Genomic DNA, 24237 nt, shown 5'->3' with positions numbered 1-24237 from the left:
TGGATAAAGGCTTCCTGAGAAATGCTCTCCATTTTGGCTCAATCCCGGCACCGTTTCGGAAGCCCTTATTTTGTAGAGATGTGAATAACGAGCGATCTCCGTCTGAAGCGATGAATTCATTTGAACCAACGAATATGTTAGATCAGGCGACAAATTTATTGGACTCCGTTCGAGTTCGATTGTGTACTTGTATCTAAATGAATGAACCGCCGTACGCAAAAATCGGTAGGGAACTTTGCTTGGTAGTCGATTGTGTTCTGCCGCCACCCCGCAGCACTGGCGAGGGGCTGCCTTGCCTTTGATTTAAGCAGATCTGGCTGAGGGTTCCCCGGTGTTCTGATACGGAGCAAGATGACTGGCTAGTTTGAGCTCGACCAAAGTTCATTTCTTTCGGCTTAAGCGGAAGTTCCGATATTCATTTTTCTTCGTTGACTTCGTGATCTTCCAGGGAAGTGAAGGAAGATGGCGTGGTGGTGTTGGGGTGAGATCGCGAGAGGTGCGAGGGAAATGGCTGCGCTTTTTGGGATGACGAGGTTCGTGACCCCGAAGGCCGCGCCGCTGCCCAGGCGTCGGCGAGGCGCCTCCTACACCGCACGTATCGCCGCCGGCGAGGCCCAGTGGTCGCCGTCACTGCGTCGACGGCTTGCAGTCCGTCGCCGAGCGCCTTGTCGCCGTGGCCTATATTTGTCGAGGGCGGCCTTCTTGTCAAACGAGCGGATCTCGTCATATCCCGATCGCCATCGCCCACGTTGAGCCCTCCTCCAGCAGCTTCCACGCCATGTCCTGGCCCTAGCAGCGCGCACGCATGTCCGCACTCGTCTCGTCGGAAGGGCTCGACTCGCAACAGCCGTCTGTTAGCGGCGAGGGTCGTGATCTCGCCCAGATCTGCGGCGAGATCTCTCTCTCTCTCTCTCTGTATGTATGCGACGCTGCAGCGCCGGTAGTGGAGGCGCCACCTGAGCTCCGCAACGGCGCCGGGCCTTCGCCAGTGCCTCCGCAACGCCATAGCCGCCGCTGCCACAGCCACTTCTCCCTCCCCGTTTTTATCCTTATAACTTTTTTTCTTCTTTCCAAAATTCCCTTTTCTGATTTTCAAAAAAATTGTTTATGTAATTTATTATGTTTCACCCACACCAATATTTTCATTTATTTGAGAGAAGGATCGGCTCCAATATATATATAATCTTTGAGGCCTAATCAGCAAAAAAAAAAAAATCAGAGATTAGTAATGTCTTTTAATGCAAATTGGTAGTAATAATTAAACGTTAAGCACAAGGATTTAGCCTTGGTGATTTTTCATCCTTAATAAAACCCCTTTAGGTCTTTAGCATTTTATTCCAATATTCTCCCTCACTTATCTCACCCATCGCTGGAAGTAATACTCCACTAGTAATGAAACCTTGCCGTCGGCACATTGAGATTAGTACTACATATAACTATTTTAATCAAATTTTTTTCTAAGATTAAATGATGTGACGAGAACAATCTTTTGATAAATATATACAAGTGAGAAAATTATATGATAAATTCAAAATATATTTGGTATCTTACACTAACTTATCATCAGCGAGATGGGTGAATAAATATTTGGAACAATCTTTTCCTTCAATTTTTGGAATGGGACTTTCCTAATATATATGATATTTTGTTAAAAAAAAATATTCAAGACACCAACTATTTTATTAATAGTCCACATATATCTTTTGATCTATTTAATGTAACTTTTTTAATATGTGAGAGATCGTTAAAAAAAAAAAGTTTGAGATGCGCCACGTAGTTATTTCGATAATTTTCATACATTAGGTTTAGGTAGCTAATAACCTTCTTTCTATTAAAAAAAAAACAAATAAAAGGTCACTGCCTTCCTACCTAAAAAGCTTGGAAGTATATATATGATTTGAAATACGCCGAATTAACACACTTAGTATATCTCATCTTTAGAATAAAGATCACATGCACATCAGAAAATTATCGAGTGAATCCAAATATGTTTTTTTTTTCTTTTTATGTCTAATCAAATGGTATTCTCGTATTACACATTGTAATATAGTGTAACTTGTTATGTCAATCATTGTCAAGTACATTCAAAAGTACATTTTTAGACAATTACACCCAAAAAAAAAAAAAACAAGGGAAAATTCCATAGAAAAGTAGGACAAATTTTGAGAGGGATAAAGCGTAGAAAACGGGCAGGACGCAAGTGGGCGAGAGTAGCACTGAAAGCTACTTTCCTTTATTTGTGGTGAACAAATTAGTCAACTGGCCCTTTCATGAATATAGATGTTATGACCGTGTCTTTTTTTGATGATACGTGTATTGCCATTCATGTCATAAGCACAAAAAAGAAAAAGTCATAGTTGTATGTGGAATCATGCCGAAGATGCGATAACTTCGACGCACTTATATGATTATGGCACCGGAAAAGGCAAGGTGTACATGTTGATGCCGCATTCTCACTATATTTATAGAAATATTTTCCTCAATAAAAGAATTTTAACTTAGAATTTGATTAACCAAAGATAAACTAACATTAGACACGTAAGACATTGTTAATGTTTCTTCTAAGTTAGATCATGGGATAATTAAACCATGAAGACATCCTCCGAGATAGATAATCTCTCCCGCGTGCGTAAGAGCACCTCATTGCTGCAAAGTACCGCAACACACATCCTTCCTTGTCATGTCCTTGTCGCTGTCTAGCCTAGTTGCACTAGCTTATTACTTGTTGCCGTACATCTCGTCGCTTCATAATCCTCTCTACTCTAATATCACGAGCCCAAGTTGAACCTCGTAACACAGAGCGAAGCTCAGTCCTATCAACCAAAGATATAGGATGAGCAACCAATTGAGAGGCCTAAGCAAAACTCAATTTTGAAGCTATCATATTTCATCCCAAACACAAAGAGCAAAGAGCTACTATATCTATCCAACGGTAGTCCGTACTTCAGTACCGATTGGTCTCTCGATTCTCACCTGAGCTTCTTCTTTTGAGTGAGTGGGAATACATAATGTGATATTATGGGGTCTTTCACTCTGAGACAAATCTCCCACCTATCTCTTCTCCCTTAAGCCTTTTAAAAACCTACTTAAGTCCATAGTCAGCCAGACCTCGCAACATAGACATATAAAAGAAAAGTCAATTAACAAAAAAACGAGAAGGGGAGAGCGGAAGGGGACTTGAGAAAAGGGTTAGCGACTTGGGTAGAGACATAATTTCGCTCGGACGGAGAGATGGCGAGACGGGTAGGAGAGAAACTGGTCTTTGGCTGGGGTGCCTGGTGCTCTTCGCGAGCACAGGGGAGGGGAGGCGGAAGGAGAAAAAGGGAAGAAACCGGGGGGGAACCAAGAAAAAGGACAAAAGGTGGAAATAAGCTTGGGACGCGAACGAAACGTATCCATCGGATCAATGTGTCCACACCGCAAGGGAATAACTCCACCATACAAACATCCCTCAACTTTCAGGCCAAATCCGAATCCGAGCGGAATCGGTCCTACTACGACCGGGTCGATCATATGGGTGGTGCAGGAATCGCATCTAGCCAGAGGCCGGGAGACCGGGCCCGCCCCGGCCTACTAAATTTCGGCATCGGACGATTTCTCCTGCCTAAAACCTATATCGACCGGCGGCCTCGCGCAAGAGAATTGCACCGGGGGGGGGGACGGGTCAGGTGGGAAAAAAAGGAAAGGGCGGAAAGGGGGAGGGGGAGGCTTTCTTTAATGGCAAGGCAGGAGGGAGGCTTAATGAAGAGCATCTCGGTCGCTGCTACACCAAAAGGGAGGGAAGGGAGGGGGACCCACTTTTGCTTGTGTTGTTCCTATGATTATTATTGTTATTATTATTATTTAAATAAAATAAATAAATAAAAAGAAGGGGTAGAAAGGGGAGGGTGCAAACGATAAAACTACCCACTCCCATCATTTTGTAGCATTCCCCTCCACCCAGCCAGGAGCATCGTCCCCCCCATTCAATCCACTCCCCCACCCCCCAAAACAGAACAACTAAGACCAATAAAAATATCATGTCATGACAAGATGACTTAAAAGTCTTCTAAAACTTACGATGCTCAATTTTTCACACGAAATGCTCGAAATCTTTTAAAACATGTATGTGTCGATATGTTGAATCGTTGACGGCTTTTTTATGAGATCTTGATACTTACCATCAATTTAAAAAATTATCATGCTGTAATGAGGAATTGTTGATAAATAGGGGTTAAAAAGAGTGGATAACATGCCCCCCGAGTGGATCTTTTTATCCTAGTTATTTCTCCAACGTGCGACTGATCAGACATGTAAAAATTCCCAACGTACGGTCGCCGAAATCCTGTCTTCTCCAACCACGCCGTGCCCTGTCTCCCTCCTCCAACGATTTACCGGCCACCGGCTCAGCCCGTCCCCGCACGTGCTTCCCCCACCCCCCACGTGCGACCTCCCCTCAACTCTCTCTCTCTCTCTCTCTCTCTCTGCTCCTGTGGTGCAACAAATAAAAGTTAGAGAGAGAAAGCAAAGGCATTTTCGGTGTCTCTCTTGTGCGTGGGTGTGTGCTTGTGGTGCGTCTGCTGTGTGCGACTTGTATGAGAGTTAATATATAAAAGAACAATTTTCGCCCTTCGGTCTTGGTGTTGTATTAGCAAGTATTCTTTCGGTCCTCGCCCCTTTGCACTCCCTCTCTCTCCCTCCCTCTCTCTCTCTCTCTCTCTCTCTCTCTACAGCGCCCATCTTCCTTCGTCGCCTCCACCTCCTCCCACCCGCATACCAGACCTCGAAAAAGATCGGAGCTTGGTGCTGTCCGAGCTGGTGGGTCGGTCTCTGCTGGGCCGTTCTCGTGTTCGGTCAAGCGAAAATCGCACCTTTCCCTTCCTTCGCGTATATTTGTTGCGGCAACCGAAGTAAACGAGCGGCATGAGGATCAGGAAACGGCAGGCCCGGCTCCCTCTCTCGGCTCTCTCCCCGGTCCCTCTCTCAGATCCCCTCTCCAGCCGCTCTTGCCTGGTGCAACTCCGGCCCGCCCATGACGACGACAAAGCCGGCGGCCCCGTTGGTCCGCGGCCGTCTGATCGACCCAATCGGCCTCCCCAGCCGGTCGTACCCGAGACGGAGGGCCGGGATTCGTCTGATTCCGCTGCTGCTGGGGAGGAGAACAGGAGGAAGAGAGATTTCCCGGTGAGTGGAGGGGGAAAGACGTTCATTTTATGCACTTTCCCTTTGTTTTGCGAAAGGGGTTGCTCTCGATTTCCATCCTTCTTTTTGCTTTTCGTTGGGAATAATGCAATTCTTGTTCAATGTGATTTTTTTGGCGAGAGATGTGCTGTCTGTGATTTGATCCATCCCCTTTTTCACTTGGGTGGGGTAGTAGTACATGTTGGTGTAAGTTTTGTGGTTGAATACTAGATCCTCTATGGTGATGCGTGAGTTTTACAGGAGTTGCTGCAAGGAGAGGAAGAAGATGGAGGAGAGCAGAAGGGTAATGATTCCAGGTAAGAACAGGAAATCAAGATAATTAAACGAAAAGTCAGAAGAAAACCCCAAATTTGTATTTCTTTCCTCTTCATGGAAAAATTCTTTGTAGTAAAAAAGATGGAAAAAAAGAGAGAGAGAAGAGCTTAAAAGATCAGGTAGACCAGTCACTTGATTCACGTTACACCCCCACATAAAGAAGAAAATAGGGAGGAAAAAAGATTTAAGGGAGAAAAAAGAGAGAGACAAAAATACCTGTATATTTAGTATATATTATTATCAAAGTGGAAATACTGTTTTAGGAGATTTTTTATATATAGATCAGCTTTGGCTAGCCACCAATTTCGCTTCCCATCTGAATCTAGTCTCACCCTCTTCTTTCTTTCTTTCTTTGCTTCTTTCTTTTTGATTTTCCTTGTAATATATATTTGGCCAACTACTATATATGTATAGAGCCATAGAGATGTATATAATGCTGATGCGGTGCACGTTAGCATAGGATGCTGGTCCCCCCATCCAACGAAAGACACAATAAAACATTTTTGCACCCTTCATTGTTGCACTCACTCCATTATTATTATTATTGGGTCGTTCCTTTCTCCCTCGTCCCTCCTTCTGTGCCTCGAATTTCTGCGCACAAGTGCGGTCGTCGATCTTCTGTTTTATGACTCGCCATGCTCATTGGTTGTGCTGCGTGACTATCTTTGCTCGCCCAGTGCGTCCGCCGTAGAGTATCCGAGCTGGGCTCTCGCAAATTCATTGCCTTCCTATCAAGGTGAGTCCTCCACTTCAAAAGAGCATGAAAGCTCGGAAACGTGTGTGACTGATAGAGCACGGGACGGGGATGACGAATGTGGCTTGTTGTGTAATTGTTAGCAGCGGAGAGATGGGGCGAGGGGGAGAGAGCGTTCCCGCTGAAGAAGAGAAGGGGGAGTTTGGGCGAAACCGCAATGCTGGATGGTAAAGATAGTGGCTTCAAGAAGATGAAGCTCGTCAAGTCGGGGAACGCGAGAACAAGCAAGAAAGATGCGAGGCGGGACGATAGTGAGGAGGATGATGACGGCGAATTTGAAGAAGGGCGAGACCAAGGTGGAGGGGAAGAGAAGAAGATCGTGGTGAGCATTGAGAGCTCCGGTGCAAAGAAGAGAGGGAGAGGCGGCGTGCTCATGGAGGGTTCGAGGTGCAGCCGCGTCAACGGGAGAGGATGGCGGTGTTGCCAACAGACTCTGGTGGGGTATTCGTTGTGCGAGCATCACTTGGGCAAGGGGAGGCTCAGGAGCATGACCAGCGTCCGGAGCAAAAGCAAAAGACCCAACTCGTCGTCGTCATCGCGAGCCAACGAATTACTTCCAGAAGAGAGAGCTCTAGATCCACCGTCGAAAGCGGAAGGTGCCGAAGATGGAGATGAAGAAGATGATGGCGATATCGAGGACAAGGTGGCATTGAAGAAGAAGGTGAAGCTCGGGATGGTGAAGGCTCGCTCCATGAGCAGCTTGCTCGGCCAAACAAGCAGCGCGACCGCAATTGCTGACGCACCGTGATGATGTCGGGAGCATGGACAAGCATTCACGAATGCCAAGTCTAGGTTAGCAACAATGCTAGCCATACTACAGGATTAGCGTATGTATCGGTATGCAGCGAGTGATTTAACATACCCAAATCGGGGTTTCGTCCACTTCTCTAAATATCGACTCGCCGTCTGACACGTCACTTAGCCCTTTAATTTTGTGTGAAGAATATTGGTGTGTACCCAGTAGCATTCGACGATGTCGGGGGAAAGAACTGATTAGAAACAAGAAGAGAGGTGTGAGTAATTGATGTAGCAGGTCAAGTGTTTCTAATGTTTTCGAGCTTGTATTGTTTTATGTAAGAATCAAGATGAAGAAAAAAGGTGTGTTCTCCGATGATGCAGGAGATTTTCGTGATGGGTTTTTCTCTGTCAGACAGATGGAAAGGGTTCTGGTCTTCAATTCGCGTTTGGTTTGGATTATCCTTCGATGGTCAGTGTGGTTTTTATTTTATTCATTTATTCTACCTTTTCCTTGCGGGGGACGAGGAAAGTTAGCAGTATTTAATATAAATTCTGCGGTGGGGAACTACCCCAGAAGACCGAAAGCTTTCGATGATCACTGTATCATTATTTGACTAGCGATGAAGGGCATGTGATCTGGCGCTCGGCTGCCGCACATGCAAATTTGGAGTTTGCCAAGCGAAGGAGACGGGAAACAGCTCAAAAAGAGGGGGGGAGTGCATGGTCAGAAAACCAATCATGGCATGGGAAAACATTCGACCATTCATCCGAAAGTACGAACGGGAGGGGAAAAAAAGGGGGAGGGAGCGAGATACACGACATGGAGACTTTTCAATTTTGATGGCACGTTAGCTCGAATCAGAATAATGTAAGCCAGTTAAAAAATCTTAGGTAGATTCGCAATTTCGTGTAATTTGAACGAGTCGTGAAAATGCCAAGGGCTCGAAAACTTCCACGAGAGCTTAGCTGTCGTGGAGTAGAGGCGTCTTTGGAACCTCACGTCTGTAGAGCCCTAATTTTATCTTGTAAGAAAAAGGCTGGCTTCATCTTCTTCTACATGTCGATGAATTCAACGCACTCGTTCGACTTTTTCAAGCCATCGATCGCGAGAGTTCTAAGAAATAAACGTCAAATTGATTCCATCGAGTGAATCATTATATACGTTTAATATGCTTCAATATGTTTTTAGATCAAGTGGGCCACTTTCGATATGAGGATGCAACGCGTCAAGTGACATGCATTTGGCATCTAACTTACTCAATCGTATCTCACTCTATTAATCTCAGACATTAAGGTTGCATCTAGGTTGAGGACGGCATAATTGGCAAAGTTAAGATTAATTACTAAATGATAAGGTATTCACAAGTTCGATTATTATCCCCGGCAATCCCTGAACCGATTTCATGCAGATAATTTCAATTTGCATGAATTCATGTAAGTTGATTTGGTCCATTTTAACAGAAAAAATCTCCTAAGGGAAAGGCATGTTCTTTGTCCTATATCCGTACGTGTATTGTGCATGGAAAGCTTTTTGCATGAATTTATAACATTATTCTACTTCCAACGAAAATCGTGAACTTGTTTAGATCGTTCTAAGTGCAGTATGCTACGTTTCATGCAGTTTATCACCTTATTTCCTTGTTAAGGGTTGCTGATTGAATTAGTGAAAATATTGGGTCTATCTCGATTATTTTAAATGCAGGTTCACCTAGGATATATCCATTATTCATCCATTTTTTTCCCGTAAACAAAGTGTTAATCACGTTGCACTAGAGTTTAGCAACAAGTGCAACTCTTTTAGGACTTTTTTTTTTTTTTTTGGTGGTCAGTACTCTCTTAGGACCTATTAATATGTAATTTGTGCTCTCTCTGGTTCAAATTCATCTCAAATTATCATCGTCCCCATTTTTTTGGCTATGTATAATAATGTCACATTGACTAGATATATCGCATCGCCGATAAATCCGTTCCACATAAAAAGTATGGGAAAATATAATGCATTGATATATCAAATGATGTGACGGATCACATATTATCAGTCCTTGTATATATTGATCGTTATTCAACACATAATAAAAGTCTTCCACGTCACTTAGTTTGTTAATTTTGTAAATCAACTTTTACCGAGGATTAAGCAGGAGATTACGAGAGACTAAGTTCGATAAAGATTGCCCAATATGGTGCACCAGTTGATAAACAGGATTTTCCTTTTTTGCCGGAAGCTAATATGCATATAAGACGCAGTGTGTTGAAAAGCACATGTCCCCGTGGGTCCATAATTTGTCGTTACGAACACATTATTTAGCTTCCGATGGGGAAGCGATCCTTTTACACCATGTAATAATCATGTTTCGTGAAGAATTAAGGCAAGGGAAAGCGTGAAGTCAACGGCAGACATGTCCGTAAATCCAATTGTGAACAGCCCAATTAGAGACAGTAATCAAAGCTAGAATCATTGCCCAATTTCACCAAGATGTGTTCTTTATTGCAGACCTCTGCTGGATCCATTTCTGGATGGTCGTGGTCCCATGAACAAGAGAGGCAATGATACAATGGCTAATTACGCGTATATATTTTGAGCAGTGATGAAAAAGGAGGAATCTTATTATGTGAACTTTATCAAAAAGGATCATGTATGTATCATATATAATTTGAGCCGGCACATTAGACTAACCAACCACCGCAAGGGATTTAAACCTACGATGATGCTAAAATATGGCTTTATTAATGATGATCGAAATGTTTAATCATGGGGCTCCTAATACTTAGTTGGGGAGTTTTCCACTCAAATAATTTGATAGGTGACGGGAGTGCACATATATATGCTTACCATGTCATATCAACGTCATTTTGAAGCAATACGAAACTTTACAGACATCGCTATATGAAAATTCAATATGAGTCCGGCAAAAACAAACTTCTTTAACTTCATTTTCTAATTCAATATTTCGTATATATAAATGCCTTTGAGACCGATTGTACTTTTGGCATGGTTTTTACCGGTGATAATTGTTCATTAGGTTTTTTTTTTCTCCCAAAGATAAGAACTACTTGAGCATTTCTTTTTTAAGATTTTATATATCTTACAAGATTATCAAGAGAGTTCATATTCTTTGTTTTGTTCATATGCTGAGACTGTGGATCAATATCCTCGAAATATAAGTCTCGCTATATCTTACATGCGATTGACATAGTTTTTTTTTTTTTTTTGGCCAGTGGGGTCACAATTTTGCCACCGAATTCGATGCTCTTTGATTGGATTTCATCAAAAGGCCTTCGATCTCCAGAAACACAGAAAATTAAAGGCAAAATCGAACAGAACCAAAGGAATAAAGCACAGTCTTGGCAAATCATTCCAACAATCAGAAACTAAAGAGCTGAATCAATATACATCGATGACTTCGATGAGAGTGCTTGAAGACGCTGGCAAAGGAGAGATTGGCAGACCTGTTGTGCTGTTACTACAACGAGGGAAGAATGCTTGAGAAAAGAGATATAGAAGCCAGTGGGAAAGAGAGAGAGAGAGAGAGAGATTAGGGCACGATCTCGCTAACTTTGAAGAAATGAAGTTGATACGGAGAGAACGAACTGAAGATTTTTCATGGAGATATATTTCCCGCTTTTGTTTAGGAAAATGAGTTCTGTACGGTTAAACTAACTTTTCTGAACACTTCCCTACGTATATATGAGGAAAGCCATACCAACTTGTACATGTTACCTTGCGGCTCTTAACTTCCGTTTTTAAAACCGAGAAATTACTGCGCTTGGAACGGTAAATTTATGTATTGTATAGCTGCACAATTAGAAAACCGCAGTAGCCCAGCCGTAGGAAAAACCCTATTTTGTTCCTAGTGTCCCGAAATGAGCAATACTCTATAAACATCATTGGATAGAAGTTAATCGTGAGTAAGGCAATGTCAAACTTGTTTAACTTCGTTTTTCCAGTTCAATCTCTTGAATATGTCAAATCTTTGAGACCAATTATACCTCTGGCACAGTTTTTATCGAACGATGAACACTATTCATATGCCGAAATTTCAGCATAGCTCATCCAAATCCTTTTTCTTAGCTTTCTTATTCTTATTAGGGTTTTTTTCTTTACTATTTAAAGCATTTCGTTTTCAGATTTTATCTCCTAAGAATATCAAGGGAGTTCACATTGTTTTTTCTTGTTTAACATCTAAAGTACTATAAATCGATGCCCTCTAAACCAATAATGAATATTATCATTTGTGAATGACGTGGGACGGACTAAATCAGAAAATAATATGAAAATTAAAATATGGGTCTTCGCTATTTCTTACGTGCGACCGATGGACATAGTTTACTAAACTAAATTTATGCTTTAACTTCTTCCCGACGGCTTCCTGCTTGTTCTGTGCAATTCTTTCTTCGCAAAAGATGAACTGCCTGGGTTGCAAAGTTGAAAATGGACGTCTTATGTATATATTTCATCTCCTACCATACCCCACCATGGCAAAGACAAATTATTTTCTCTCTCTCTCTCTCTCTCTTCCTTTTTCATTAAGGATGACGTGTACAAGGATGTGTGTTGTGTGTGCTGTGTGGGATTGATTGGAAGAGAATTGGAAAAAAAATAAAAGAAAATTGAGAAGGAAAGGAAAGGAGGAGGTGAAAAAGGTGACGACAAGCCAGGCTGGTTGGACAGCAGGAGCATTATTAGAATTTAGTATGGTGATGTTGATGGACACCACCCTCCCATTTTCCCTTGTCACCAATCTGGCGCCCCATCTGTGCTTCGGCTCCCGGGAGGGGCTTTTAATAATCATCGACCTCACCATAAAGTTAAGCCGGTATTCACTTAGATTATTGGTACACAACACAAGTAATTTAATTGCTGTATATTATATATTAACTTAGCCTACTCATAAAAAAAAGTTCTTTTGGGAAGCCGGCAATTCTTGGAATGGAACCATTTGTACACGTATTGAATAGTTCGCATGTCATGATCCATATATATGTATGTATTAACGGTGGTCTTTCTTATTAAACGGTGGTCACTGGGTTGAGACTGATCAAGACAGATGAAATGCCACTTTTGAAGGACATTTCTATTAATATTCCTTCGAAGACGCATTAGGGTTTTTGGTCTTGTTTGCTTTGTGGAGAGAGTAACTAGGTATTATGGGGTGATTCTATGTCCGTCTATTGTAGCCTTCGGAAATGATCTCAAGATACTGCATGCATCGGTTGGTGATATGAAAGTGACTATGTTAATTCATTTTATGAATGATGTAATGGACAAATCAATCACAATATGAAAAATGTAACAAAAGTTATAATTTTCTTATCGAGTCTTATGTGGTCGTTCTCTTTCTTAAAATATGAATAGTTTATTTTACGGATGATTTGATGAATAGAATCAATTACTACATAAAAAATGTATTATAAATTATAACTTTATTGTTGGGTCTTGTGTAGTCGTCTCTATTTCTTAAAATGTGAGTAATTTGTTGTAGTGTAACTAGTTTATGTGTTAAATACTCATCGCATTACCGATTCCAGAATCGAGTTTCCTAAGTCACGAGCACCATGCTATATCCTTCTTAACCATGCATTTTTCGCGATTTTCAATCATAACATTCCTTTCCCCATGGGCGCACCTGATGTTGGATATTAGGGACAATTGAATCATGTACGTGGAGCATGACAAGATCCATGCCGAGACTGCGCATTCCTCTTCCAACTTCACAGCCTGTTAATGTCTCAAAATCCCAATAATGTGCAGAAGGAAGTTAGGATCTTGGTCAACATATCAGAATGCATCTAGGGAATAATGGATATATCAGAGAATTCATGAACTTGCAAACCTAAAATTCAGCTGTTACTGAGCATATACCAGCTGCTCTATACGTATAGGGTACATGCCTCCGGCCATATCATGCTTGAGTTGGCCAGCCTCACTCTTTCTTGACAGTTATACAGCTTAGAAAGCAAGTTAAAATCCCGAATTCGCAAAACTTTCGTTAAATACATCATAAAAATCCTTTATAGGACTTCCCGAGGCACCTTGTCCAACTTTTTTTTTTTTTTTATTAGGTATTACAGCACCAAAAAAATAGTTTCCTCCAGTTCCGACACCTTCCCTGCAAGCATAGACATAGTAGAGAATATCAACATTCGATACCGAAAGTTTTAGGAAGCATTTCTGGCAAATATTATAGCGTTTCTGTCCACTGTTCACTGCAAGCAAGGGAAATTGGAGCTCTTATCAGTAATAGTGGGGTACTCACTGCAGCTGATCCGGCGCACTGATCTTGATTCAGTGACTTGATGATGGATCCATCGGCGTATCTGTATTGGTCCATTTGAAGTGTGAACTGCTGCACGGGATGAGCCCCAGCCGATGTTACAAATGCTTGGTTCGTCCTAGCATCTGGCACCTTATAATGTGACGCTAAGCCATGTCCAACTGTGTTCCGTTGATTCATTTGCTGCTTTTCTTGATTGGACACTCCCACATTCTTGTCCGGCATCACGTTGCCACTGGAATTCATCTTCTCTTTTGCTCCAGAAACATATGTAGCATCTTGATCAGCAGCTCCCTTTCCTGGCTGATTTTTCTCTAGATAGCTTGAGTAAGACTTCGCCAAATCGATCGAGAAGTACGCGTCGCTGAACTGATGACTTGGAGTCGCGTGGCCTTCAGAAAGCAGAGGCGATTTATCCTTTGGACTTGTCTGTTCTGCAGTCGCCAAAGTTGAAACCGTGTCGAGTTTTCCTCTACTCAAATCAGGACTTTTCGTCCAGGCACTCCTGATGTTGACGTTCTCTCTTAAAGGGCTAGGCATCTCGACCGGTTTGGCCACTTCACTCCTGGTAAATTTCTGCGCTAGTAGTTGCATTATTTCTTTGTTCGCATCTTCTTCCCTAGTTAGGTCCGCTCGATAGCAAGAAATAGCACAGGTGAGGTGGTTATTGAACCGACAGCGGTTGCATCTGTATACCCACCCTCTGTAGCTTGGTTTATTGCACAGATCACACCTGAATTCATGTGGGAGTGAGAATACCAACTTAAGCACGTGAGGGTGAGTAGCGATTGCAATTGAAGGAGGTAGGGCCGCACATAATGCGTGATAAGAAACACTACACACGGCACAGCTGTAGTGAAAAGAACCATTGACCTGCTGTTCGCAGGCCTTGCAAGTTGAGTTGCCTCGGAAGGATGAGGACGGTGCGAGCAGGGTCAAGCAGTGATCTGGATGGGCGGGAAGTTGCAGCTTCCTCGGCATGTTGAAGCAGAGCCGGTGCAGGAGAAAAGGGCAGCTCTTGCAGTGGTAGTAGTCTGTTCCTGGGAGGAGACATAGTTTGCATCCGAAACACCGAGCATTTTGCGCAGGGGCCGAGTTTGTGAGTCCCAGTGGATGGTCATGGCTAAAGTGATGAAGAACAGCTTCTTTTCTCATTACTTCCATCGCTACTTGCTCCTCTTGGAGTCCATCATTTGTCACAGAAAACCTATTTTAGCAGCTGTTCCACGAGTCCTGGCTATTCAGTTTCTAAGTAAGTACAAAAGAAAAGACGGACCGAAAAAGAAAGATAACAACATGCAATGCTTTGAGCTGTGCAAATGGCGCCCATACCATTTTTAACTAATTTGTGGACTTGAGTCCATGTGGTATATAGAATAGTGGGAGAATTGTGCCGGCCTCGGTGCCTCTTGATTACAAAGTTGCACTTTTGTCATCTCCCGGAATCCCAACTTGAAGATAACGAAGTTGACAACATTGTAATGGCCAAAGTCTCGCATAAAGATTGGGATATCTTTTCGTTCTCTGCTCATCTCACGACGTGGAGCTTCATCCTAGAAGCCAGACAAAACAAGAGAAGTGCAGGGAAGCCTTTACCAGAAGACAAACGACATGCGACAATCTTGAAAACTTTCCTTTTGGTGCATTTGGACATTGGCAGGCCACACTTTGAGGTTCTCACGGTTCCTACGTCTACGGCATCTAATGGGGTCAGCATTAGGGAAAATTGGAACCAATGTCCGAGGGCTTGATTCTCTTAGTAAGAGGCTCTTACCTTCACTATCGAGAATAACATAACCCTGCTAAATCCTGAGCAGTTTGTGAACTTTCTAAAGCCAGTTTTCTTCCATTTGGGTGATGGAGAGTGGTTCATCGTTGTCGATGAACATTTGCCTATAAAAAGGCAAACAACACAAGCACAAAGTGTACGAGAAATTTAGAGAGAGACTAGAAGATGGAGAGCCCGTGGCCCATTTGTTCACACAAATGCTGATCTATTGTCGAAGAGTAACTTTCATCTTATTTAAGTATTACAAACCGTGACTAATGTGTATGACATGTACCCAGTCCATGGATGACACACCAGGTGACTTCTCCTATTCCCTCTGATGCCGCTCAGAGCCCCAGGTACTACTAAACCACCCATTCCAGTGCCGCCAAGGTTGTTCTGATTTGATGAGGAGAAATCACATTTCTTTTTAATGATGATATCAAATACTAGATGTGAAGATTCAGAGTCCAAAGGCACGAATGGAAGAGATCAGATCACTGGATATCATGCCTCGCTGATGGAAAAGGAGCCTGATGAAGCAGTATGTTCTGCCTTGGATGACTTGCATTGCTTCCGCTTATTGAGTACACTTTGCCCAGTAGTGAAACCAGATAGTCAGATAAAAGACAATCTGATAAGGCACCACAATTACATTCCAATAACTCATTCGATGATCATTTAAACTGAGTGCCCGTGATCGACAACATGTGGATCCCCATTGTTTGCAGGGACTGCAGGAGGTTGGGGGGGCGTGTTGGAGAAGGGGGGAAGGGGACATTTGGTGCTGAAGCAGCAGAGGAGCAACTGAGGTGTATGTCAAACTCACAGGCATCACATCGGTAAAGCCAGCGGTCAGAACCGGGATTGCCACAGAGGTCACAGCAGAAGCCCTGAGAATCGCCATAAGGAGGAGAGAACTTCAGATGCAACTCATGGGGATGGCAATGACTCCGCTTTGCAAGCGGCATGAGCAAGCACAAGGAGTGGTACTGGACTTGGCACAAGTGGCAGTGATAAGAGGAACCGGCCCGTTGGTGTCCACAAGCTCTGCAGTGAAAGCACGGCGTGAGTAGGAGCTTCAAGTCATGGCCGGTATCTGCTGGGTGCTGGACCAGCTCAGGCATGTTGTAGCGAGGACGGTGAAGAGAGAAGGGACAGGCTCCGCAAGTGTAGTAATCCTTGCCAGCTATTAGCTGAATGCTGCAGGCCGAGCATACTGCAGTGCCAGCTCCACTGAAGTTGGTAAGTTCCAACGGGTGTTTGTGACTAAAGCGCCTGAAAACCGGCCTTGCCTCATTGTCGAGAGAGTTCATGTGTCTTTAGGGTGTGTGTGTGTCTGTTTGATGCAGTGAATGTTACTAGAATCTGTTATCAATTTGTAGCGTTGGCTACTTTAGGATGTCAGCACAAAGTCGATGTGTGACGGGCAAAAACAACAAGACGTTTCCTGGAAAATGTCTTCCTACTTGGTGCTCGAGTTCACACGCAGTCAATTGTCCTGCAAGGTGAGTTATGTGTGAATCCATTGTTTGTGTTCAGATCATTATCATATGCATGTTTTTATCTTATCGTTTGTATCTGTGCATCTTCCTACTGATTTACCAACACCAATGACAATATAGCTTCTTTCAATGGTGTCAAAATCTCATCTCAGCTTTCCTTTCCATCTTCCATTCCGTTCGTTACACTAACGCAACATTTGTATATTTTAGACCTCCAGAAACGAAGTAAATCATAGATGGAATTGTTCAGTCGGCTAATCCTCCTATCAGGATGAGCTGAGTTCTGGAATCGGTACCGTGTTCCCCAAGTCAAGCTCTTGCATGTCGGATTATTATCAGGCGGTATGCTTGGTGTCAACAAGCTCATCGCTTCATGACAAATCCCCTCGGTTCTGTGCATCACACGAGCTACTAATCTGCCATAAAATTCGCCAAGTCAAAAGGAGAATGTCCGACCTCTCTCTCTGCCTTCCTTATCAGAAATTTAAAGGGACGAAAGGATGTTCGCTATTTCTTCAACGAAAATGCGTACGCTTCTGCCGTGAAAATGCGAATGAAATTTGTAAGCCGAAGGTTGGCCTCCTAAAATTGGGGTTAAATCAGACAACCTGAAATTTTTCTTCACTCAAGTCTGGAAAACTGCTTGAATGACTCGTGTCTGTGCAGTTCATACACATATAACGATTGGTCGTATGACACTTGAACCAAGCTTTCCTCAAGCAAGGGTAGCAAGCATTCCGTATCTTCTCGGAACAACCAAACTGGATTCAAATAGTCAGGTTTCATGCTCAAAACCTAGAAGGCTTAAATCCTGGCAGCAGCATTACCATCGGCCGAACACACTAATAACTCTTAGCCCAAGCTTTAAATAGGACTCACCAATAGAACAATGTAGAGATAATAAGACTGTCTACTAAAATAGTTTTATAAAGTGATGTCGAATTCTGCGTGTTGTTATTTATGTTACTAGGCTCATTTAGACAGCCCACACATCATTGCTTATTAAACAAATTTACTGGACTTTGTCTAAATATGGTTAACACTGTTCTCAAAGTATATCAATTTATTGCAGCCCGTGTCAAAAACATCAGACCAGGGATTCACAACCTCATCAAGGAAAACATTTGCATCTTACGCAAATGATCGGTTGCATCAAGAGAACACAAGTAGATCAAGTTTCTCGTAATTCTCCCTCCAGTAACTTCATTACAAAAGGATCAGGCATTAAAGACTTGACTCGGATGACTGGAAGGGCCACTCTTAACGGTAAAGAATTAGATACCACTGTAACAGTACAACTATCCAGCCGTCATTGATGACAAGCTCAAAAGCAGATCATGTAATGCAGATCCATGTAAAGCAGATCTATGTAATGCAGTCTCAAATACTAACTGTTGAATAAAGCAACAAAAAGATCAGCTCAGACATCATCAACTTGCACTGTCAAGTCTTGGATACCCAAATCATGATATAAACCATGGACAAACTGGATTAATGATTGGTCACTCATGCCATCCTTCACCTGTTAGCATGAGACAAACCCGAAGCTTCTTAATCATTATTAAACCATACTGAAGTAAGCTACCAGAAATCAAGTCAGAAGAGAACAACAATCAGGTGAAGAGGAAGGGAGGGCAATGCCTATTACATGCCACAATAATAAAGTTACCTGTACCGAAAGTGAGCCAATCACATGGCCAGGAACTAATTCCCACAACCGAGCCTGAGATATCTCTTTTACATCTTCTCGAGCTGTAATCTGCACGCATCTTTGAACCTTCAGTAACCGTTAAATAAATTGACCAATTTACGTGAGAAAATATAAAGATATACGTAATCACCTGTCTGCAGCATTTGCTCAATGCTGTAGTTGGCATACTAGGTGGAGCCATTTGGAGCAATATACCCCCACTTGCTTTAAAGAGTGGCATAACAAGCATAAAGACTGCCACTGAAACTAGTCCCAAACACAAAACCTCTGCATTCTGAACCCTGCAGAGTAAAAGGTTTAAAGTCATCTCATGCAAACTTGAGAAAGAAAAAAGCAAGCAAACTAGCAGGTAATCTTCCTCACCAAAATAAATCAAGAACGGAATTAGTACTTACCCAATGGACAATAGCCAGGATGCAAGTATCAAACCTGCACTGAGAAACAAAAATGTGCAAGCTCAAGATGGATTTCTAAATTACAAACGCACAGAAGGCCAAAGAGGACGCAAGAGTGGTTTTCTACCTGCGAATGGAATCTGCAAGAACGTGCAGGCAAACTGAGTGGTAATTCATGTCTTCAGCTTTTCTATACACTGCAAACAAACAGAACAAGAGATAAGTAGCACGTAAGATGTTTACATAAAACTCATGCTCTACATTCTTTTTATCAGTCTGCTTAAGGTATGCTAAGTAAGATGCCACAAACATCAATGAAAATTTTCACAAGTTCAAAGTTTTGATCAGCTCCCTCCTTCAAAATCTTCCTATTGCTTAGACTTCCCTAGAATGTGAAGTGAGAGGATAGGAAGGATCACAAATACAGACTTCATCTATAACAGAAGACTCTGCAACTCTGCAAGCTACTCACAGTATTCCCGAGCCTGAAACTGAAAAGCAAAGTATATATATGCCAAATTTTCCTCATTTTTAATGTAAGTGAACGTTTAAATTAGTTGAGGATTGCCAAGTCAGGTACTTGGTATCGCTGTGATTCCTCCAAAGAGGTGCCCTAGATGTAAATGCACTATAACATCAATTTCAAATCTCACGCCTATCTATGGTCAAAAAGCAGGTAAAAGGCTCTATATACAAAAGGTTTCAGCATTGAAAGAATAAAATCAGAGACCACCATGCCGTGGCCTTTGTCCCCTCAAGCTGCCATGAGAAGTTTTCTGGGGTGTGTTCTCTCACTTTAGTTGAATGAGATGAAATGTTAATTCAATTTATGAGAGTTTCTCCCTCTATATATACTTAAACGTTATGACCTTGTGATCTGGTCAGAGAAGTTTGTCTGGTGAGAATCATGTGATGAGAGACTACAGGAAGAGAATGAAGCTAAAAAGTTTGTGGAAATTACAGAATTAGATTTTTAATTAGATTCCAATTGGTTCAGTCTGAAGATGATATTTGTCAGCTAGAATGAAGTCCAGAGAGCTGAATCGAACATCAAGTCCACAGAGGACTCTAAGCAAACCATTCAAAAAGTAGAGTTAATTTTGGGCTGTTGAAAGATCCACCTAAGCTGCCTGAAAATTTCTCCCTATTGCTGATGACCAGATCTGAGATTGAGCTGGACACACACACACACACAACACACACACAAAAGTAAGATGACAACCACCACATGGTAGCTGCCATTGTCTAAGGTTTGCAAGCAATTGCAACCACTGTTGCTTGAGCTCAGCAGCCATGACCACCGCATGGAGGTTCTTATTTTCAAGTTAGAGAGGGAGCGTCGTGTTTCCAAATGAGAGAGAGAGAGAGAGAGAGTCCATGTCAGCAAAAAAGTAATGCTGTTAAGTCCATGTCAGAAACATCCATTGCCAAATCAGTCAACAATGCATGGTGACATTTTTTAAAAGTACAAGGACCATCTTGAACCAAACAAAAGTACAGGGATGATTTTGATTTTCGGAAAACAGTACAGGGACTACTGAACAATGTTTTAATTTAGCCACTGTACAGTCAATTAGTTCAATTGCCCAGTGGGATTTAGTTTTAACAATACTGGTGTAAGGTGGATGCATAATCATGCATAATAGATAAGCAGTTCCATTCAAATTACAAAAGTAAAAGGGAAAAAAACCAGTATGATGACTAAGCAGACTCACCTATATTAATACGAGCATAGTTCCTGAAAAACCAAACGCCAATAAGATTCACTGATAAGTTGGTAACAGCTGAAACTATCAAGTAGTGCCTACAACCACAAGTAAGACAGAAGAGAGATGGTGCCATTAGAAAAGAGTATGTATAACATAATAATTTCAGTTGCACCTTAGTCAGTTAGAAGAGATCACAAAAGGATGTATGCATATATGACATATACAACCATGATATGTAACACAGGAAAAGCTGAACCCAATCCAGGTAATTAAATTTCAGTCATGCACCCGCAAGACAGACAAAATGAGCACCACTGACAAATAGAAACTAAATGACTTTCAGCCTTTCTCCATATACTTTAGTTAGTACATGAACAAGGTCTCTTCACTAGAAACCACAGCTATAATTAAGGAATTTGAGTTTGGCACCAGAATTTTTATAAAAGCCATTCATCATTCCCATCAACACAGATGCAACTCAATGCCCCAACTGCTATCTTCAGAAAACAATGAAACATTATCCATCTTTAATATCAAGAACATCTAAGTTAGAGGGTCCTGGTTAGCTACTGACACTGACTGGATTTGACACAATGTTACGCCTATTTTCAGTAAGGCAGGGGTCAGATGCTTTCTTCTATGACAAGGAAGCCCACTGCCAACCTAGAGTTCTTTGAAAACCTATCACTTATGTGTATCACGTAAAACCCAAGTTGATCACAGCCATAGATTTCCTAGTACTAGTATCTTTATTGAACACTTGAACAGGCAAGTGACATGGTTAACGAGATGTCCATTCTAGCACTGACTGCTCATGTTAAGCCACTTGAGCACCAAATCAAACTAAAACGACCTCTTTTTGTCTTATCTTCCTTTGCATTTTTTTAATTTAAATATCCAAATATCCAGCTATTTCAAAAAGAAGGTTCTGTCCAATGGAACCATAAGATCTTCCCCAAAAAAATAAATAAATAAGGAACTTACTTGTGCTCAGATTCGTCTTGGATGAAGGCATGAAGGGCTTCCACAGCAAGGGAAAATGACATGAACAAAAGAAAGAGCTGTCTAAACAAGCAGCAGAAATCACACGTTAGTCTATCTAACATGATTAGCTCCAGGAAATGGTAGATGAATGATGTCATGACCAGTGCAGTAAGATCAGGGGGAAAAAAGGGGAGGAACAACCACATAAAAGGCAACCCAGACAACCCAGAACAAGGCCGCATTTTCTAGCATAAACAAGTGGTTACACCAAAGGGCGCTTAACAGGAAATACATCCTATCACATGTTCTCTAAAACTGGCTGTCCAGATACCAAAGGTATGGTGTCAGATATCTTCTCTCCTTCATTGGAGGGGAGAAGGGTGGCTGGAAACTTCAGCTTAAAATAGGTTCCCAGAAGAGGAGCTAAACTAGCTGCACAGCATGCACTTTAGTAAGGACATGGTGACAAACTTACGGCATTAGTAAATGCAGACAAAACTTCTAGCCTCTTGTACCTGCAAGAAGCAAAACAATGATCAGTCAAGCACATACATCATTTCAAAAACATGAAAGGTTTTATCTAATCGATTTCGGGAAGAAAAAAGATGAGGCTGATAAAGAAACCCAATGGCCTCCCACTCAAGAAATTTTGGTAAAAATTCATTTCATCGACTCATCCAGAATTATGCCAAAGCAACCTTCACAATGTGAAGTGAACTCAGCCCGCTCACTAATAACAAAGAAGGCACGAATTCAGCTAGCTCTGAGGGGTTATAGATACGTCTAGTCGGTGAGAGTAAAGTCCAACATTACTCACCCGTAAGTGTAGTATCGGTCAGGCTTCTTCCGAGATGCGGCCATTGCAAACAACGAAAAGGTCAAGAGTCCACAGCCAAACGTCAGATGAAATGCATCGGAAACCAAACCTGGAAAATATCAAAAGACATAATTGAAGAAGCAAAATCTTAAGAAAAAAAAAAAAGCTTCCTAAATCATCCAACTAGTGTCCTAAACAGGCGCTCACATAGAAAGACACAAAAACATAAAGTCCTAATACGTTGCAGGGAGCTTCGATCAAAAAAAGGAACAATCGAATCAATCAAAACAAGAACTTGGCTAGATAGTTACAAGATAAGTGATAAAAAGAAGAAAGCAGTAAGCTAAAAAACCAATTTTTCTGTATATACTCAAAGCCGATGGTGACAACAAGAGACGATGTCATTACCTATGCGGCCCGTGAAGAGGCCGATAGCCAATTCGGCCGTCGAATACGCCACGTTCAGCGAAATCAACCAGAACAGCCTCTTCATGTACCTATTCCCGGACCTCGCGGCGCCGAAGAAGGACACCACCGAAAGCAACGGGCCCGTCTGCCTGCTCGACCCCTTCCCCCCATCTCCTCCGACCTCGCCCTCGCCCTCCCCGGCCAACGAGCGGAACCCCGCGGGGATATCGACGCTCAACGCGCTCCGCGAGAGCAGGGGGGGCCCCGCCGGATCGTCGCGGCGGACGGAGATCGGGGTGTGGGGCTCCCAGGGCTGGCGGAACGAGGGCTGGCGGGAGTAGGCGAGCCGGCGATCGCTCGCGCCCAATCCGAACTCGCCGTCCCGCTGGCCCGGGCGCCTGTCTCCCTCCATGTCCGACGTAAGGAAGCGGCCGCGGGTGAGTTTCTCGGCGGCGAAACCAAATGGATCCCGAATCTCCGACTTTTTCAAAGATTTTCGGATTTCATCGGCGGCTGATGATGATGAAAGCGGAGGCGCGAGGATCCCTACGAGTCGCCGAGCACGGAGCGATGGCCGGAGCGGTCGGCGAGCGGGAGTCACGCTCGGCGGGAGGGCGGCGGGTTGACGACGGCGAGGAAGACTTTCGAGTCAAGTAAACGCCGGGCCCTGCTCTGCTCTGCTCGCTCGCTGTTTTCCCTCGTTTTGTTCTCGTTTCTCTGCCTTGTTCTTCCTGACATACGGGGGACTTTTTGGTAATTCTGCTTCTTCTTCTTTCTTTCTTTCTTTTTTTTTTTTTTTTTGTCCAGGAAAAAAAAAGATTTTTTGCGTAAAATTGGATGGTTATATATTGAAAACAGAAACAAATTAATCCATCATCTTTGAAAGCTTGCAACTTTCGTTTTTCTCATCATCCGAAAAGTGATCAATTTAAGAAGGTTCATTTTCTTCTTCTTATTCTTCTTTCGAATAGCATCGGTTTTACCATGCACATCAGAACCCAGCTCCCAAACTCGAAGCACAAAGTTACAATCCTACTTGCTGGAATTCGAACCATCCATAGTCATTGGCATGGTAATACAGGCGCAAACCAGAAGGGCCTCAAGGCATTTGCTTGCTGCGATATAAGGATGGATCCAAGTGGGGATGAAGTCATAAAAGGCAAGTCAAAACCCCTTGGATGCAGCTAATGTTGTCATCGATCCTTCACGAAACCACCACCAGAAAACACCCGGAAAAAGTTGAAATTTCAACGGAGCTGGTATCACTACATGATCTATTCAATCAATTGAGAAGTTTCACAAACTTAGTTGCTGACCAATCCGGACACTCACTTAGTAGGCTTGCAGAGAGGAAGCAGGGCGGGCGTTGCCGACATAACCAAGGCCAGCCATATAAACAAACATGTGTAATCTCAGAGTCAAAATGAGAACCGGGCTCTAACCTGACAAGAGAAAGGCAAAAGCAACACACTCGACTCTTAAGTACCGAACAGCAGCAGTAGGATGAGAGGGACTGAGACGTCAAACCTCAAGGCACGATTATTTAGCTACCTATGATTAAAACTGGGAAAGGTAAATTGCCCGCAGAGAACTTGAAATTTCTATAGGGTAAACTTTTTTATTGATAGGAAAACCCTGACAAATTTGCTGTCTTGGCTTGAAATGAGATGCGGGAGTACG

General features: G+C 42.7%; 4 protein-coding genes across 5 annotated transcripts; 1 reads left to right on the top strand and 3 right to left on the bottom strand.

Moving 5' to 3' along the window:
* The first annotated feature begins 4506 nt into the window (after positions 1 to 4506).
* Positions 4507 to 7382, top strand: LOC104445900. Of its 2 annotated transcripts, none has more exons than XM_010059835.3 (4): positions 4507 to 5163; positions 5422 to 5477; positions 6174 to 6232; positions 6334 to 7382. In XM_010059835.3, the coding sequence occupies exons 1-4, from the start codon at positions 4903 to 4905 to the stop codon at positions 6996 to 6998; spliced, it is 1041 nt and encodes a 346-aa protein (XP_010058137.1). In that variant the 5' UTR covers positions 4507 to 4902; the 3' UTR covers positions 6999 to 7382. The 2 variants fall into 2 exon arrangements, with proteins under 2 accessions (XP_010058137.1, XP_010058143.1); XM_010059841.3 differs by having other exon boundaries at positions 4509 to 5163; positions 6337 to 7382.
* Positions 7383 to 13167: 5785 nt separating this feature from the next.
* Positions 13168 to 14424, bottom strand: LOC104414751. The gene has a single exon (XM_039299805.1). It carries the CDS (start codon positions 14422 to 14424, stop codon positions 13168 to 13170), a length of 1257 nt encoding a protein of 418 aa, XP_039155739.1.
* Positions 14425 to 15705: 1281 nt separating this feature from the next.
* On the bottom strand, positions 15706 to 16344 carry LOC120287106. The gene has a single exon (XM_039299795.1). It carries the CDS (start codon positions 16342 to 16344, stop codon positions 15706 to 15708), a length of 639 nt encoding a protein of 212 aa, XP_039155729.1.
* Positions 16345 to 17578: 1234 nt separating this feature from the next.
* On the bottom strand, positions 17579 to 23274 carry LOC104445882 (metal tolerance protein C2). The gene is made up of 10 exons (XM_010059822.3): positions 22558 to 23274; positions 22150 to 22258; positions 21808 to 21847; positions 21333 to 21409; positions 20355 to 20443; positions 18767 to 18836; positions 18640 to 18678; positions 18375 to 18525; positions 18203 to 18292; positions 17579 to 18055 (listed from the first exon to the last, which is right to left on the bottom strand). The coding sequence occupies exons 1-10, from the start codon at positions 22967 to 22969 to the stop codon at positions 17954 to 17956; spliced, it is 1179 nt and encodes a 392-aa protein (XP_010058124.2). The 5' UTR covers positions 22970 to 23274; the 3' UTR covers positions 17579 to 17953.
* Between the last annotated feature and the right edge of the window lie 963 nt (positions 23275 to 24237).

The sequence above is a fragment of the Eucalyptus grandis genome, chromosome 1 (assembly GCF_016545825.1).
Source record: "Eucalyptus grandis isolate ANBG69807.140 chromosome 1, ASM1654582v1, whole genome shotgun sequence".
NCBI classification, from domain to species: Eukaryota; Viridiplantae; Streptophyta; class Magnoliopsida; order Myrtales; family Myrtaceae; genus Eucalyptus; species Eucalyptus grandis.
Note: the sequence above shows the minus strand (reverse complement) of the source record. Positions and strands in the feature narration are given on the sequence as shown.

What these genes read in the sequence shown, in the direction of transcription:
- LOC104445900 (XM_010059835.3), top strand. Translation starts at nt 4,903, where the DNA reads ATGAGGATCAGGAAACGGCAGGCCCGGCTCCCTCTCTCGGCTCTCTCC. An exon ending in CAGAAGGGTAATGATTCCAG is followed by an intron (nt 5,478 to 6,173) that starts GTAAGAACAGGA and finishes TTGCTCGCCCAG; the next exon opens with TGCGTCCGCCGTAGAGTATC. An exon ending in TTCATTGCCTTCCTATCAAG is followed by an intron (nt 6,233 to 6,333) that starts GTGAGTCCTCCA and finishes TGTAATTGTTAG; the next exon opens with CAGCGGAGAGATGGGGCGAG.
- LOC104414751 (XM_039299805.1), bottom strand. Translation starts at nt 14,424, where the DNA reads ATGGAAGTAATGAGAAAAGAAGCTGTTCTTCATCACTTTAGCCATGAC.
- LOC120287106 (XM_039299795.1), bottom strand. Translation starts at nt 16,344, where the DNA reads ATGAACTCTCTCGACAATGAGGCAAGGCCGGTTTTCAGGCGCTTTAGT.
- LOC104445882 (XM_010059822.3), bottom strand. Translation starts at nt 22,969, where the DNA reads ATGGAGGGAGACAGGCGCCCGGGCCAGCGGGACGGCGAGTTCGGATTG. An exon ending in CTTGCAGATTCCATTCGCAG is followed by an intron (nt 18,679 to 18,766) that starts GTAGAAAACCAC and finishes TTTGTTTCTCAG; the next exon opens with TGCAGGTTTGATACTTGCAT. An exon ending in TTGGCTCACTTTCGGTACAG is followed by an intron (nt 18,056 to 18,202) that starts GTAACTTTATTA and finishes TCATGCTAACAG; the next exon opens with GTGAAGGATGGCATGAGTGA.